At 38.9% G+C, this 16016-nt stretch overlaps 2 protein-coding genes across 3 annotated transcripts in view; one reads left to right on the top strand and one right to left on the bottom strand.

The window, feature by feature from the left end:
• The window catches only part of TARBP1 (TAR (HIV-1) RNA binding protein 1), a 39460-nt gene extending 29041 nt beyond the window's left edge, over positions 1–10419 (top strand). Inside the window, exons 22-30 of one of the 2 annotated variants that reach the window (XM_065632256.1) lie at positions 384–533; positions 2139–2225; positions 3107–3303; positions 4533–4614; positions 5958–6129; positions 6378–6569; positions 7387–7511; positions 8653–8789; positions 10062–10419. In XM_065632256.1, the coding sequence (XP_065488328.1) occupies positions 384–533; positions 2139–2225; positions 3107–3303; positions 4533–4614; positions 5958–6129; positions 6378–6569; positions 7387–7511; positions 8653–8789; positions 10062–10227 (1308 nt within the window). In that variant the 3' untranslated portion in view covers positions 10228–10419. Of the gene's footprint in view, positions 1–383; positions 534–2138; positions 2226–3106; positions 3304–4532; positions 4615–5957; positions 6130–6377; positions 6570–7386; positions 7512–8652; positions 8790–10061 lie in introns of those variants that run through there. The other variant, XM_065632257.1, reaches the window with a different exon arrangement.
• A 682-nt stretch (positions 10420–11101) lies between these two features.
• On the bottom strand, positions 11102–13119 carry LOC135987258 (cytochrome c oxidase assembly factor 6 homolog). Its single transcript, XM_065632039.1, has 3 exons — positions 13049–13119; positions 12714–12872; positions 11102–11524 (listed from the first exon to the last, which is right to left on the bottom strand). The coding sequence occupies exons 2-3, from the start codon at positions 12855–12857 to the stop codon at positions 11429–11431; spliced, it is 240 nt and encodes a 79-aa protein (XP_065488111.1). The 5' UTR covers positions 12858–12872; positions 13049–13119; the 3' UTR covers positions 11102–11428.
• Between the last annotated feature and the right edge of the window lie 2897 nt (positions 13120–16016).

The raw sequence follows: 16016 nt of genomic DNA, 5'->3' as shown, positions 1-16016 counted from the left end.
TTGGACTAGATGATCTTTCGAGGTCCCTTCCAATCCCTAACATTCTGTGAAGTCATGGATTTATGATTCATTTCTAGAGGTCACTAAAAACTGGTTCTTGGATTTGTGAATTATAGCAGACTAGATTTTTCCTGTTTAAAACTCTGTGCTACCTGATTTAAAGCTTTGCATTTAGTAAAAATGTTGCTACTTTATGAACACTCAGAAAATTCAGAAATTTTAGTTTCACCTAATGCTTTTTCACAGTAAAATTACATGGTGCTAAAATGGTTTCATTTATTATAGTATAATAAAGCTAAGAATGTTCTTTTACTTAGAGTTTTTTCCTTCATGGAAATAACTCTAACAATATACTAAATTATTATCTGATTTTGTTTTCTCAGAATTTTTTGTGTGGAATCCTTGACAAAGTTTTCCAGGCTGGATTTGATAACAATCAGGCATCTGTGAAATACTTCATAGAATGGATTGTTATCTTGAGTCTACATAAATACCCCCAATTCCTTAATAAATTCTGGGATTGCTTTGGTTACGTAAGTAAGACCTTTTGGATTCACTTGAAGAGTAATCTGAAAAAAAGACGGTACAGTTTGTCTTCCTGTACATTTGTTTTCTATCTATTCCAATTTTCCATTAGAAACAGTGGGTTGTTGAGCAGATCAAATTAACTTGGAAGTGAGCCTGGGCTGTAGTTTGAGACATTTAGAAATACGTGATAGAGAAGTGGCTGAAGGCAAGTGGGTTCTTCCAGTTGAGAGATTACCTTCTATAATGTATTCAGGGCAGAGTGGAGCTGGTCTAGTGAGTCAGAGCTCTCTTTGCAGTCCCCAATAAAGAGCGACCAAGAACACATGGGTGGCCTACATTCCAAGTTTGGGAAGATGACACAAGTCACTTGTGGTTTCCACACACAGGTTTTGTCTTCTGCATAATCATGTTTGTCAGTAGGAACATGGCTTGCATAACATGTATTCGATATGCAGCTTTTAATGTGGACTTCTCTCACAGCAGAGTTCTGCAGTGTCATTCCAAACCTGGAGGCAGGGCTTGAATTATGGTACCCAAAAGTCATGGAAGGGTTGACTGAGGAGAACTGACTTCCTAGCGTTTCATTTTTATGTCCTGGGTTCTTTTTTAAGTAATTACCTGTAAGAGTTGACCTGCATCAGTTGTCTGTATTGATACCCTTGAATATACTTTTTTTTTAAACCAAAACCGGGCAGGTGTTTAATACTGGTCTGAGACAACTGTGCTTGCTAGTGATTCTTGCTGTGTTTTTTGGGATTTTTTTGTTTGTTTTCTAGGTAGGGGAAGAAATTATTGCGGTAAACAATTCATACTTTAAGTGCATAAAGATAACTTGTTGTGCTTATTTGAACTGATGAAAAGTGCTGTAAGGGATGTAACCTTTTGCCATTTCATGATTCTTTCGAAGAGCTCAGGCATCTGGAATTGCTTTCATTTTAGTAGATGATTATTGGATGAAAGAGATCTCATGCTGATAACAAATGTACTGAACCACAGTGGACCCATTCAGACAGAGCAAGCAGAAAACACGGATTGTATTTTCAGAGGCTACCTTGGAAAACGATGACTCTGAAAAGGATTTTTAGGGTCATATTGGAAAAATAAGCTGAACTTGAGCAGCCAGTGCAATTCTGTGGCAATACGGATTAGTAGGAACTGTATTTGTAAAGAGAAGTGGTGAATAGTGTGTATGAAAACTCATTTCTTCCAGTACAGGACATGGGTGAGGCTGGTGCTGGGGTATTTGTTCTGAATCTGGTACCCAAGTTTGTAATGACGTGGAAAAGTGTGAGCACTAAAAAGAATGTCCAAGGTTTTTATTGGGTTTAGAGGGGTTTTTTTGCACAGGGTGGGGGAAAATACAGTGAATTTGGATTGAATTTTGCTCATTTACACTGATGTGTACTTCGTTCTGATTAATGTGTTAATAAAAAGGAAATAATTTGTTAGGAAACATGAAATCTTAATAATAGGATCTTTATATTTTAGTAAATTTTGCTGTGGAAACAGTTTTTTGATAGTATTGATATTGCGTCTGCAGAACATGCTGTGGAAAGTTATAGAGTGTAAAAACATACGCATATTTCATGTTACGTTCTCTTTTGCTTTAGGGTGAAGAAAAGCTTAAAACAAGCATCTGCACGTTTTTATCAGTGTTATCGCACTTTGACATCATTCTTCAGAATACCTCAGAGAAGGTAAGTTTGACTAAAAGTGCTCATTCTTTATTCAGTTGTACTGCATATGGATTTCTGAAATAAAAACCATTTTTGCAGTCTGTTTTCAAAACCTTCTTATTACCCACTTCCTACTAGGGTATCCTTTGATATGGAAAACACTAACTCTTCCTTTCACCTCTGTAACATATTGGACTTACAAAAATTAGCTAAATGGCAGATGTTCTGGCTACATAGGGCTTGATTACCTGTGAGGTTTTCTAGAATACCTACTCTACTTTTAACTAAACATGTGGATGCACCTGGGTTTGTTTTTCTTCCTGTTCTTGTTTAACCTGCATGAAATTGGGCAGACATAACCTGGAAGAAGGTGATCTTTCTGTAGAATAACACTCAAATATGTTTTTTTGGCAATAGCTAGTCTATTTTACATTTAGAATTCTGTATTTGGAATTCTGAATTTATTTACTTCAAAATGGGTGAAATACAGTCAAGTGTTACATTAGATCAACTACTTCACATCTGTTGCAATCCAGGAATTTGTTATTTTTTACAATTTGCATACATTTGCAAGATGAGCTTCCTAAGTGCTAGAAAATCAGAAGTAAATGGAGGTTTCCATGTAAACAGAATAATAATTTTCAAAGCAAATTAATACATTTTCTAAACAGAAGTGGGGCTGTAGGTCTGTGCCCTAGTGAGAAGGAAGGAAGGAAATCGGGACCGTATTCTGAAGCTTGTCTTTGCACATATATGTATGTGCTGTTCAAGTTTTGGACTTTCTGAAAGGCTGTTTTCTGAGGAAGCCACTGTTTCTTGGGCCACTCTTACTTTTCTATTTCTAAATGGTACATTAAGACTTAACATAAATGAAAGAAACTTCTTTATCTTTGCTTTTTTAGAAGCCAGCTTTGAAGAAGGCTCTCATAGTTGTCCTGCAGTGGTGTTTCAACCATAATTTCAGCGTTCGACTTTATGCATTAGTTGCCCTTAAAAAAATCTGGGGTATGTGCAGAATGTTGCATGTGGAAGAATTCAAAGCTCTGACACCTGTTATTGAATCTAGCCTTCAACAAGTGGAAAACATGCACGGCACAGGGTTAGTAACATTTTTCTGACTTACAGCTTAATATTGGTTCTTCTGAGCCATTTGCAGCAAGTCTAATTTTCTAAATTGGCATTTGATAATTTCTCTGGGGTTTTAAGTGGGAGGGGGTGGGGTGTAGTATTCTGTTTAAAAATAAACCAAGACTTGGAAATTGGAAGTAATTATCAGCAAAGAAGATGAAGTGGTAATTCAGTGTAGCATTACTGTCTGATGGCATGTTTGAACAGTAATCATAGTTTAGGGGTGGAGTAAAAAAGGACTGTTGGGAGTGTTTAATTTTCTTACCTGATGGTTTTTGAAATACAAATCATTCATCCAAACTTCCTGGTACCAGTAAATTCTCAAATATAAAATCTGAAATGTATTCTGTGTTAATATTTGAAAAAAACTCCTGTGGGGAAAAAAAATGGATAGGGAAAGTAATTGTGGGTGATGATTAAGTGAGCTTTACAGAAATGCTTTTCTGCTTACTGATTTGGAAATATTAACAATTCAGTTAAATATTATGCTTTATGTTTGTATCCTCTTTTTAGTCCTGTTTTTAGGAGTTATTTAAAATTATTTAGAATTTCTGACAGTGTTGTCAGCCAACACAAACTTAGGACTGCTGCTGGCATGCGTGGTGGTTTTTCTTTTTTGAGAACATTAATATTAATTTCTCTGATCAGAGTCACTGTTAAATCACATGTCAAGACAGAAGATAGGAAAAAGCAGCAGAGAAGGAGTCTGCCTTTGTTTTTTCATTTTGTTTTGACAACTAAAAGTTGTCACTGAACCATAGGCTAGTATGTAGTTTCCTTCAGAGGCCTAGATGGGATACCCTTTCTTGTGAAACTTGCTTCTTTTGGTAATAGTATTTGGAGGCCTTGGAAACAGAAGTAAAACTTATTTCCTGCATGCTGGTTGTGGTGGTTGGTTGGTTGGCTTGTGGGGTTTTTTTGGTTGTTGTTTTGTTTATTTGTTTTGGTGGTTGTTTATGATTTTGTTTTGGTTGGTTTGGGGTTTTTGTTGTTGTTTTGTGGTTTTGTTTTGTTGGGGATGGGGGGGTGTTTCTTGTTTGTTTTTGTTTTAATGGATCCTTACTTAATGGTTGAAGTATTTTCTTTCTCATATAGTACGTAGGAAATACAGTCAGAGTGCCTTATTCCAATTTGACAATTAAAAAAAAATCCAGTATGTTGCCTTTTTTGTGCATCTTGCTTTACTTTCTGCAATTGCAGGAATGCTAGAAGGAACTGGCAGCGAATCCAAGATCATTTCTTCTTTGCAACATTTCATCCACTTGAGGATTATAGTCTAGAGGCAAGTCCAAGACTATTGCTGATCATTGTACTTGCATAGTTTTACAACTATATATTTAACGTCCTTTGTGTGTTCTAATGTAGGATGGATAATGATCAACTGTTGTTCATTTAAAACTCTGAAAAATTACTTCACCTAAAGTGTGGTGGATTCTATACTAAGACTGCAGCTTAATTCTCTAATACTGTGTTAAAAACCTAGTTTAGTTAAGAAGTTGTGTGTGATGAATGTGCCCATCTGTGTGGGAGTTAATCAGGTTTTATATTTGTGTCTGGAAAAGTTTCATACATGTGACTGCTTAGTCACATGTAGTTTGTTAATTTTTTTGAGACATCTGCTGCTACTAGGAGCAACCTGGGGTTGCTTAACTAAATTGTTGTTTCATATGAACGGAATACAGATACCTAACTCCTAGAGCATCTTTTCCAGTTATCCTTTTTGCCATAGCCTAAATAACTGAGAGCTGAATAAACACTGAGGGAAGGCAAGCAGAATAAGGGTGCAGATAAAAACTAGAGAGGAACTAAGCTGAAAATAGAGGATAGACATGAACGTGAAGAGGGCTACATGTGATCTGGTACAAACAGTGCCATCTTTCAGAGAAGAAATTTTTTTCTTTTTTCTTTTTTTTTTTAACTGATGTTCTGTAAAATATTTTTGTGAACACTTAAATATGCTAGATATGACTTAGCAAAATTTGAAAGTCAAAATCTTGAACAAGAAAAAATTATTAAGGCTAATATTTGTTAGGTACTGAAATGTATTCAGGCTGCGTCTTCACCTTCCTCTTGAGGGTGCATTTGGCTAAACAAAATGTATGGGGTTTAAACTCTTTATTTTATTCAGCCTTTCCCGTGGTATGTGTGTTTCCTCCTCCATGATAGATTGTGGTTAGCTGTATGGGTAGAGCTGAGTTGGATTTTACCCCTAGACTTTAATGCTTTTGACTATATTCCTTTTTTATGTTAATTCACATTCTTTGCTAGCAGTTCATAAAGGCATAGTGTTACACGTAAAACATTTTCATAAGACCCCTGTGCTGAGAAGCATAGCAGTAATTCCTTGGTATTCTAGAGTTTCAGAACAGTAATTAATGCAGATCTTAAAAAATGGCTAATCAGAGAGGAGGAGAGTAGATTTATGAAAGTTTGGGATAGCACTATATGTAAAGTGATGAATATTGAGAGATATATCAGTAAGTTGTATCAAGTGCCAAGAAAAACAAGTATTAAAATCACAGAATACTAGATAAAAGATGTGTGCGATAACGTTACCAGCGGTTAATTAATTATCTATTTTGCTTGCTTTAGTGGTGCTCTGCTAACAACACTGTTACATTGCAGACAATATTTTACACTCTTCCCCGTCTTTCGGAACTTGCTGAAGACGAATGGATCTCGCTCACTAAATTTGACAGATTCACTGATGTTCCTTTGCCATCAACGTTTCAGTGGTATCATTCTCGAATGGAACTTCTTGATCTGAAACCAAGTGACTGGTCTCAGCAAGACATGGGTAAAATATAGCTAATCTATATTAAATATCATTATTTTTATGTAGTAGCTGTATACATCTGTATTCAATCTGATCTCTTATGTTATCGTGCTGGAGTAGCCTTGTATCTCTGTGAGCAGAGTATGTGCCATAAAATAATAGCAGATGACTAATGATGTGCACAGTATTACCATTTAGCTAACCATCTTTACTGAAGCAGTAGTTTATTACCATTTGCATAGTCATATGACCAATACTTGTTTTTATAGGTTCAAATTCAGTTGAAACAGATAGCCAGACAGAATGGACTGATGTTCAGAAAAAGATTATACCCTGGAAGAACAGCACTCCTAGTTTAGACCTGGAAATGGTATTTCAGGATCGTGCTACTAAACTTGGTAAATCAAACAGCAGACTGATTGTGGTGGCTTCGCTTATTGATAAACCTACCAATTTAGGAGGTAAGGTTGATTGCACATTTTTAAACTTTTTAGATCTTAGAGTACTTACACATAGCATGCATTAATTAAACAGAACTTTGCTGTAAATCATGCTTACTGTTTTTAATATTTCTTATCACGGTTGAGTTTTTCAACTGTGTATGCAATTAAAGGAAATAATTTGCTTTTACATTTTTTTTCTATAGCAGTTAAGCCAAATCTTGCGCATGTACTAGTTTCTCATGACTGTTTGACAGGAAAGTGCCCATTCCTGATTAAGTACTCCTTCACAATATCGTGCAAGCTGTGACACAATAAATCCTGCAACTACTTTATTGCATTGCGCTTAGTGTTGTCAGCTGTTTAAACAACTGCAGTGAGTCTCTTAATGAAAAATAAACTCGCAAGCTGGTGCTGTTTGCCCTGTAATGCTCTCATGGTGTCATTGTCTCAAGCCTTTCATTTAAGAGGTACTGGATTTAGAGCTTAAGTGTGTGTATGTGTGTCCATCTATCTCTGCCTAGGCTTTTACACTGACCCATTATTTTGTGTAATTAGTATTGTAGAAGCATGTTGTCAGACGTAGTGCTTTTGTAATTTTTACCTTCCTGCTAAGTTACAACACTTTTTTTTTTTTTCCGGTAAATTATATGGAACGAGGTGTGACTTGGAACAGACATAAAAAGCACCCGAAACTGATTAAAAACAGAGGACTAAAGTAACCATTTGGGGTGTTTTTTTTTTTTTTTTTGATTCCTTGTCCTTTTTCAATTGCTAAAATATTCTGGCTTGGTATTTATTTTCTAGACAAACATGATTTAATTTCTTCTGTTTGTAGGTTTATGTCGTACAAGTGAAATATTTGGGGCATCCGCACTAGTTGTCGGCAGTCTTCGTTATGTACAGGATAAGCAGTTTCAGCATCTTAGTGTTTCTGCAGAGCAGTGGCTCCCCCTTGTCGAGGTGAATGGAAATAATTTAATAGCTAAAAAGTGCACTGTACGTCTTCAGTTCATCAGATGCGTAGTTCAGAATCTTTTATCTTGCAAAAAAGAACTGTTTATTTAACAGAAGCTCCTGCTGTTATCTCTGAGACTTAATCTTGAGTATTTTGGTATAAATTTTATGGCAACCTCATAAAAAGAATTTCAAAAACACTTTTAATTTCTCATTGGGATAAACTAATTATGTGAGTTGTCATTGTTACATCTTACACCATGTTTTATAATGGTGCACTGGAATTTAATGTTTATAAAAGTTGAACAACGCTTCATTTATCTTGCTTGGTCCGTTGCTTTTGCTAACTCTTTGGTGATAATCTTTGAGTTTGCATGAAGCTAACTTGAGCTAACCTTTTAGAACATATTATCTAGCTTATAAAAATGAGGGTTTCAACATAGATGTTTAGCATTTGATAGAAAATGTTTGTGATATTTTATAATAATCAGTTTTTCAAGATCAGCTCTAAGTCATCTGAAAAATTCAGTGCAAATTTTTCATTTTTTTCCAGTGTTTATTTTCAGCTTAAGATTTTTCTTGAGAACAAGATAGCTGTAGTGTTTTGCCTAAAACAGAATGCTGATGGACACGTGTTCTTGTGCCTAATCTCTGTACAGAAGCGTACTGATGATAGAGCTTCTGTTGCATGAAAAAATTGGCATTTAATACAAATAAGCAGTTTAGAGAGTAGGATGAAGACAACTAAGAAATTCTTGACTGTAATGAAGGCATGTCAGGCAACTCAGCTTCAGTACTCGCTGTTGCATTGTTTTGGGAAGGAATTCCAGGTTAAATAACAACCATACACCTTGACCCCATGCAAGAGTGATTCTTTTACAATGAGATGGAGGGCTTGTAGCTGTCAGCAGCATAGAGAAAGCTTTGTTCATTGTATTCATGGAGTATGTTTTTGTAGCATTATGTCACCTTCTGTGCTATTGCTAAAGAGTTTTTAAAATGTTAAGGTATGTATATGGACAGTCTTTGGGGATAAAAGTCATCCATCTTAAAAACCGTCAAGTAAATTGATTTTTACAGTAACTTCAGAAGTTACAAATTGTGATACTTAAATATTTGTATATTTCTCTTTACTCTTGATGGACAGGTGAAACCATCTCAGCTTGTTGATTATTTACAACAGAAAAAAATGGAAGGCTACACTATTATTGGTGTGGAGCAGACAGCTAAAAGTTTTGATCTTACAGAATATTGCTTCCCAGAGAAGTCACTATTATTGCTGGGGTAAGAACATGCACTTTTTTGTAAATCTACCTCTTGCAGTCCATCTCTTCTACTAGCCAGAGTTTTGTAATATGGAAACCAGGTGACACTGGTAAAGGTGGATTTAGAACGCGAAGTGATCATGGAAACAGCAGAGCTTGGCTTTGTGTGCTAAGGAGTGGGAGGTTGATTACTGCTCCTCAACAATCCATCTCCTCATACTTAATAACCTATAACTCCCTTTTTTTATGGGTGGAGGTAGCAGCAGCATGGATTATAGTTTTCCAGGTGCAATAAGAGGTATCATCTGTTCACATTAATAATATGGGACCTTGTGTGTGTAGGCTGCAGTGAGCTCTGCAAGGAGGAGGGCTGCCTGTTTGCCGTGCCTAACTTGGTGAGGAAGACTGAGGAGCCTGTGGAGCTGGGAGATACTTTAAAATTAAGGATGAGGTGCAGGAGGAAGTAGCAAGTTTTTGTAATACAAGCAGAGGCTGGGAGGACTTCAGAGAAAAGGAATAGTCAGTTCTTTATAAGTAGGCAAGCCTCAGCTGTGACAAAGGGGAGGCTGCTTCAAGATACCTAGAGGAAGGTGTGTACAAGTCAGAAAGCTACTGGAATTGGAGGGTCACTGAGGGAGACCAGGAGGAAAGGCCTGTCTATCCTTTTAGGACAAAGTGGGCAGAAAGACCTGTTTTTCAAGCATTTTTTTATATGTAGCTTGTCTTCAGAATGTAGTTCTCATATTCACTTTGTTCTGTTCTAATGAAAAACATAGTTTTAATTGCTGATGACCTTTGGTATCTTCTGGTGTGCTCACTCTGAGGACATGAAATATTTCCAGTTCAAGACATTGATCAGTCTTGATGTTCCTTTATACCAAGACCTCATTGAATGTAGAGTGGACATTTGAGCTTCCCTGCTGTGCCAGCAGCTTCATGGCTTGGTCGTTTCATCTACAGCTGCTTATTTTGCTATATATTTATTTAGCTTCAAAATAAATGCAGAGAGGGAGTCCTTAGGTTGGGTGTTCAGCTATTGCTGGACCAGTGAATTAAAGTGCTATACCAGTTTTCCTACATCAAAGCTTAGTTTGGTCTCCCATGTTTTGTTATCTGTAATGTATTACTGCTTTAGAAAAAAGTAAATCACTTCTTGTCCTCATCAGTTATATTGAGGGCAGATGCACCTTTTTGTCAAATGGTGTTTTGATGCTGTTGTGACTCTTGCATCATCTGCTTTCTAGAACACCTGTCTCTTCCCAGATTTAAGTTACTGTTTCTTCTTTACTAGAAATGAACATGAAGGAATCCCAGCAAACCTGATTCACCACCTGGATGTGTGTGTGGAAATTCCTCAGCAGGGTATTATTCGATCACTTAATGTTCATGTAAGTGGAGCTCTGCTGATTTGGGAGTACACAAGGCAACAACTGATCAAGCAAAAACAACAAAAATAACTGCCAGGAGTTTCGTGCCTTATAGGACAGCTGGGTGACTTGCTGTGGTGCTACAACATGAAATTCTGAATAGATGAGATATAAACTCAGGGTGAATGAGGATTCTTAAGTTTTGCATGTTTTACTTTCTTGTAGTTCAGATGGATTTTTAAATGCCTTATTAATACTTTGCCTCCTTAAATAAAACTGTTGCATTGGAAATAAATACTGTTTATATTGCATGTGGTATGTGTGATTTTTCTATTAGAACATCAGCATAATACCAGAACAATCCCAACCTCAAAACTTGCTTGAAATTGTAGTGGTGCCTTCCTGCAACCACAATCAAAACTTACTGTAGCCCAAGTATTTAATGCCTCCAGCATCTAGATACAGTAATGTAATTTCTGCAAGGTAAATTCACTTACATTATTACATTAAATGCTGCCCCTTGTTTAAATACCTTCCATTGTTGAGTTTACTAATCCTGTTGTAAACAGTCCATATATTTAAATGAAGTTGTACCAGTAAGGTAATCAAAACCACTAAGTTGTATCAGTGATCAAAACCAGTAACTTATACCAAAGGCCATAATGTGAGAATCATAAATAACTGCCATACTTTACTAGCAATACTGCTTGAAAACTGACTATTATGGCTAATGTAAAAATTCCTATTGCTTATAAAAATAAGCATACTCAAAATATATAAATATCATATGCAGAGGACACATTAGATCTTCTAATGCCTGCTGTTTTATAAATTCATGTCTGACCTAAACTGCATTTTAAAATACTTTAAATACTTGGTAAATGACAAATACAAATTACTTTTATAGCACCACCTCCTTTTGACAAGGAGGGGAAGGTAGAATGAATTTTTAAGGAAAAGCTGGTTCACTTACTGAAAAACAATTTTATTGTTCTCTTCAGAATATGTACATCACATTATTAAATAGTTGTTTATTCCCGTGAGATAACTTGACTAATTTTATATTCAAAACCTTAGATTTGTGAACAGTCTGTATTTCTTTGATTTATGAAAAAGCTTTCCATGACCCTCTCTTTTTCAGCAGACACAATGAGACCTCGCAAGAACAGCAGCCTGCATTTCAGGGAGACAGTCAGGTTACCAGTTCTTGAGCTCAAGCAGGTTCTGTTGCTTTCTCATGCTTCTTCCTTCCGTAGTTATTCTCACTTCATTTATTTTGAAAGCAAACTACCTAAGACTTTCGAGCAGCTTCTGGAGGATTATACCCTTCTGTTTCAAGCTTTTTTTTATATTTTAAGAAGTCTCTTCTTTTGTCAAAATACTTAACCTGTTTAAAAAGAGGAAAGATGTTAATGAGAAGAAACTAGCAGAGGAAAGGGCTTTGTGCATCATGACAAGATTAAGGAATAAGCAATCTGACTTAGGGATTTTAACTCGATACACTAGTTAGGAGTTTCTTGCTCTGAAGCAGAAGACCAAAGGCTGGAGTGGGTTTATGTTTTGTGGTGGGGGGTTTTTTTGTTGTTTTTTTTTTTGTTTTACCATTCTGGAAGTGAACTTCAATTTCCTGTCACAACCACCCCATCCCTTCCATGGGCATATAATAAAAGTAGTCTATTGCTTTGCTATTTTTCACTGCTATAAGCAAAGGTTATTTCTAATATAAAGGTAAATCCAACAACTTTTCTATGGTAATACAGACTGTGACCTCTGAATTCATTGCCTAGAGCCACTGATGTGTGTAGTGCAAAAGCACTGGCAGATGAAACCACCGTCACTAGAGATGACATACGACAGAACTGCAGTGTTCAAACTATAACTGAGTACAGCATCTGTGAATGTACCTGGTTTTTAACTGAATTCAGTCTACTGGCTCCAACCGGAACTGTTCAGCCCCTCAGACACTACTGCTACTAAAAGGCAATGCCTATTAAAAAGGTTAAGAATTGTAGCTTGATCATAGGAAACTAAAAAGCACAAATGAACAAGTAACATGTAAGCAGATGGCTTACTGTGAAATCACACTGCATGAAGAATAGTATTTTTATGCACAAGATATCAGATGCCGGTCTTTAAGATGCCATGCCACTGCAGGCCCTGTGTATCACCTCCCTTCTGTATTAGCCTTTCTTCTTTAGCGACAGTAATTTCTGTGCACCTCCAAAAGTTTCTGAGTCTTTCAAACTTTTTTTTTAATTAAACGATAAGCCTGTGTGCTTGTCTAGTTGTGTATTTATCTGTAAGTCTTGAGACTGTATTTTCCCTCTATATACTACTCCCCATAGTTCCCAGGCCAGTCTGTGGTCCGCTCATCAAGTTCTCATCTCCCAGCAACATCCCGAGTGTGCCACCCGCGTTACATCGGGCAAAGGCGCGGGGTTATCGATAAGAAAGCGTAAGACTGCACGCGTTCAGCAGTTGCCATCTTTAACACCTGCCGCCGCTGCTACCAAGGTGCACAGGAAGGCCCTGCTGGTTTAGGCCGGGCTTTGGGAGGCCGCGCCGGGGCTGCTCACCCACTGCTGCGGACAGCGGCCCTCGAAGCCCCGCCGCAGCTCCGCGCACTTGGAGCCGTCCTCCGCATACCGGTCCAAGCACTGCCAGAACTCGTCGCGGGCCCCCCAGCACGCCTTCCTCTCCTCCATCGTCGGCGCCGACATCTTTCCGCGACGGACCTGAACACAAGCGCTGTTTGCCCGAGCGCGCCTCGCCCCCAGCCCGGCAGCGAGCCCTCACCGCGCCCCGGCCGCTCCCACAGCCGGGCCCGGCGCCGCCCTGCCCGCGGCGGCAAGGGCACCGGGGGAAGGGGTGCCCGAGCCGGGGGAGGCCCCGGGCCCAGCCCCGCACTCACCCGCCCGGCCCAGCGCGGCGAAGGTCAGGCTCCCGGAAGCGGTGCCGAGGAGCGGCGCGGCGCTGTTCCTAGTGCGCAGGCGCAGCCCCGGCTGCCCCGCTGGGATTGGCAGGCGGGCCGGTTGTCCCGCCCCCGCGCGCGCGACGCCGTGGTCGCCATGGGGACGGAGCTGCCGGCGGCCCCGCGGGCCGGGCCGGGCGTCCCTAAATCCTCCCGCCCGCAGCGGTTCTTCCACCCGGCCCCTCCGCGGTGCTGTTCCCTGCCGTGATTCCTCAGTCACGGTCGGGAGAGCCGTGGGCTTGTGGAAGACGTGTTTAAAACCCCGGAGATGCTTGTTTTCGCTGGCAGGTACCCAGCTGCGTGCACCGTGCGCAAACCGCCCTGGAGATGTTTCTGGTGACGGGATCTGTCGCTAAGTCAAGCTGATAATAAAAACAAGGAAGAACAACTGATTTACCCCAGTGGAAGAAAAATATACCTGTAATAAGAGTGATAAAATAATGCCAGAAATGTGGGGGCTGGCTGGGTATGCTGGTGCCTGTGGTGCTGGTAAAAATCATTTGGGGAGCAAACTCCGCTCCGCTATTTTATTTGGGATTGGGTGGCAGTCCGTCCCCGCAGCCAAGGGACTGACAGACTTCCACGCCGGCCACCTGGAAACACAGCGCTGTTTTGCCGTTTCAAAGCTATGGTGCGTGTTTCCATACGAAGACGCTGCGGTTTTGGGAGGGGGAACATATTGGCAGCTGGGAAAAGCCTGATTCTGCCAGGCCCTGAGCCCCTGCGAGGTCCCAGGCTGGCGGCTTTACCAGGAGCTTGCTGACAGCTGGGGTGCCTTGTGGGGCGTCAGGAGTGGGTGTAGCTGCCGACCCACCTGGTGCTGGGTTTGTTCCTCAGCACACAATAATGATTCTGGCTGGTGGTGGATTCTCCTTGCAGGTGGCTCGCTTCTCTCCATCCAAGGAAAGGTGTTTTAAGAGAAGACCAAGGATTTGCGCTTCTTCAGTAGAGCCTCTTGTAAGCCAGCCGGGCCTGGAGGGAAATCTGTTTGCTGAAATACCTAACCAGCCCCTTAGAAGGGATACTTTTTTTAGAGCAAAGTGAATGCGACTGCTTGCTAGACTATGATAAGTATTAGATAGAAATGCAGATATTTAATTTTTAATAGAACAAGGGGTTTAAGGTAAGTAACTACAAAAACAGAATTTCAGTTACGTTTTTCTGTTGAAAATAATATAGAAGTAAATTTATATTACAGCTTACTTATGACCCTTTTGCGCTCAAGCTTTTGCAAAGCAAGCTTTTACAAGCATTAATATTGAAAAGAAAACTAATGTTAAGTCTCAAGAGTGAAACATGATAATAGGAAATGTCAGTTGTGCTTTAAATTTCAAAATTTACGGTGCATGTAATGTTGTTTAGTTACTGTGTTCACAAAACAGAGGGAATAATGTGATTATAGATAATTAATCACAAGGCCCAAATAGCACATCTGGGATATTTGTGATAAATAGTTTATTCTTTAATGACCTGTGGCCCAAGAGTTACTCACTGGAGACAGTTGCAAATAACTGTGTAATGGACATTATGGAAATTTAGTGATCTGGTTTTTAAAAGTGCATGAATAGAAAAAGGGACAGATTTGTCTAATACATTTTTAATGGCAATATTTCCATTTGGTTAAACTGCTGTTGTAAGAAGGTGGATTTTTTTGTTGTTAGTTAGTCAATTCTAAGTATCTATCTTTAGTCTCTTTCTTTTGGGAAATGTGCCCAATAAATGGGATATTTATAATAGCCAGGCAGAGGCACGTGTTCTAGAAAGATGGGAGGCTGAAAAAATTCCAGATTTGTTGGGTGTGCTGGTTGCCACAGTTGAAACCTTTGAATTATGTTTCCATTTAGCAGTTAGCAAGACAAGATGATAAAGAAATCGATGCCTGTCTCCCACTGAAACTCTTGCCAGCAATGCATTAAAGTGAATCGTTTATACAGTGGTTCAGCTTTCGGACTCTTTTATGCCTCTCAGACTCTTTTATTGCTAATTGCGATACAGTATCATGTGTGCTTTGCCTTCTGGTTAACATCTAACAGATCTCTCCTCACCTACAGCCTTACTTACCCCATATTTAATTGAAATTTGCCCAGCAGATTCTGGATTGGCAATTATAATGATTTCTCCTTTCACTTTAGAAGCAATTGGGATGTTACAGGTGTCCGTAGGAGTAATAAAACAAGCACTCGTACTATAGCTGCGTTCAGCTTTGTGCTTATACCAGGAGCTCAATTAATTTATTTTTCTTGCATTGAAAGATTCTGATATATGATCCTTACCTGTAATAGAATTTCATTAAACTGAATTTAAAAGCAAGTTCTTTAAGCAATATTGCCCTATGTCCAACTATTTATTTTGCTGGAACTAATAACAAAAATCTTACCTGAGGTAGCCCAGGACATTCTCTTCTGTTGTTGAGCACCAAGTGTGTTTTTTTAACAAAAACTAAAAATATGTAGTGTGAGAAAACCATGTATTAAGATTTTCGCTTTCTTGCTTCTCAGATGTGTAGTAAGGATGTAACTCTGACTCCTTTGGTCTTACAGTGTTCCGTGCTATGCCTGGTGAAAGGAAATAATTAAACAAAAAAAGCAGAACAATCACAATTAATTAATTGTGCCTGGTTTCATAATTAAAGAAGGAATAAATGAAGCAAAAAAACATTAACTACAAACAGTAATCACCTCTTTCTTCTTCTCTTTGAAAACGTTTTTACAGAGAATACTTAAATGGTTGAACATCAAGCATCTCTCTTGAGATCCTGTGTGACCAAATTTCGGATTCTACTTTCATCCTTTTACTGTCTGAAGACCCTCATGGGTTACTCTTGGCACTAGCGTCCGCTTTGAAGATGCTGTCTGCAAAGGCTGGTGTAGAAACGGTCTTTGTTCTGGAGAGGAGGCATTTATTCATC

This window comes from Caloenas nicobarica, chromosome 3 (assembly GCF_036013445.1).
Source record: "Caloenas nicobarica isolate bCalNic1 chromosome 3, bCalNic1.hap1, whole genome shotgun sequence".
In the NCBI taxonomy this organism is placed as follows: domain Eukaryota; kingdom Metazoa; phylum Chordata; class Aves; order Columbiformes; family Columbidae; genus Caloenas; species Caloenas nicobarica.
Note: the sequence above shows the minus strand (reverse complement) of the source record. Positions and strands in the feature narration are given on the sequence as shown.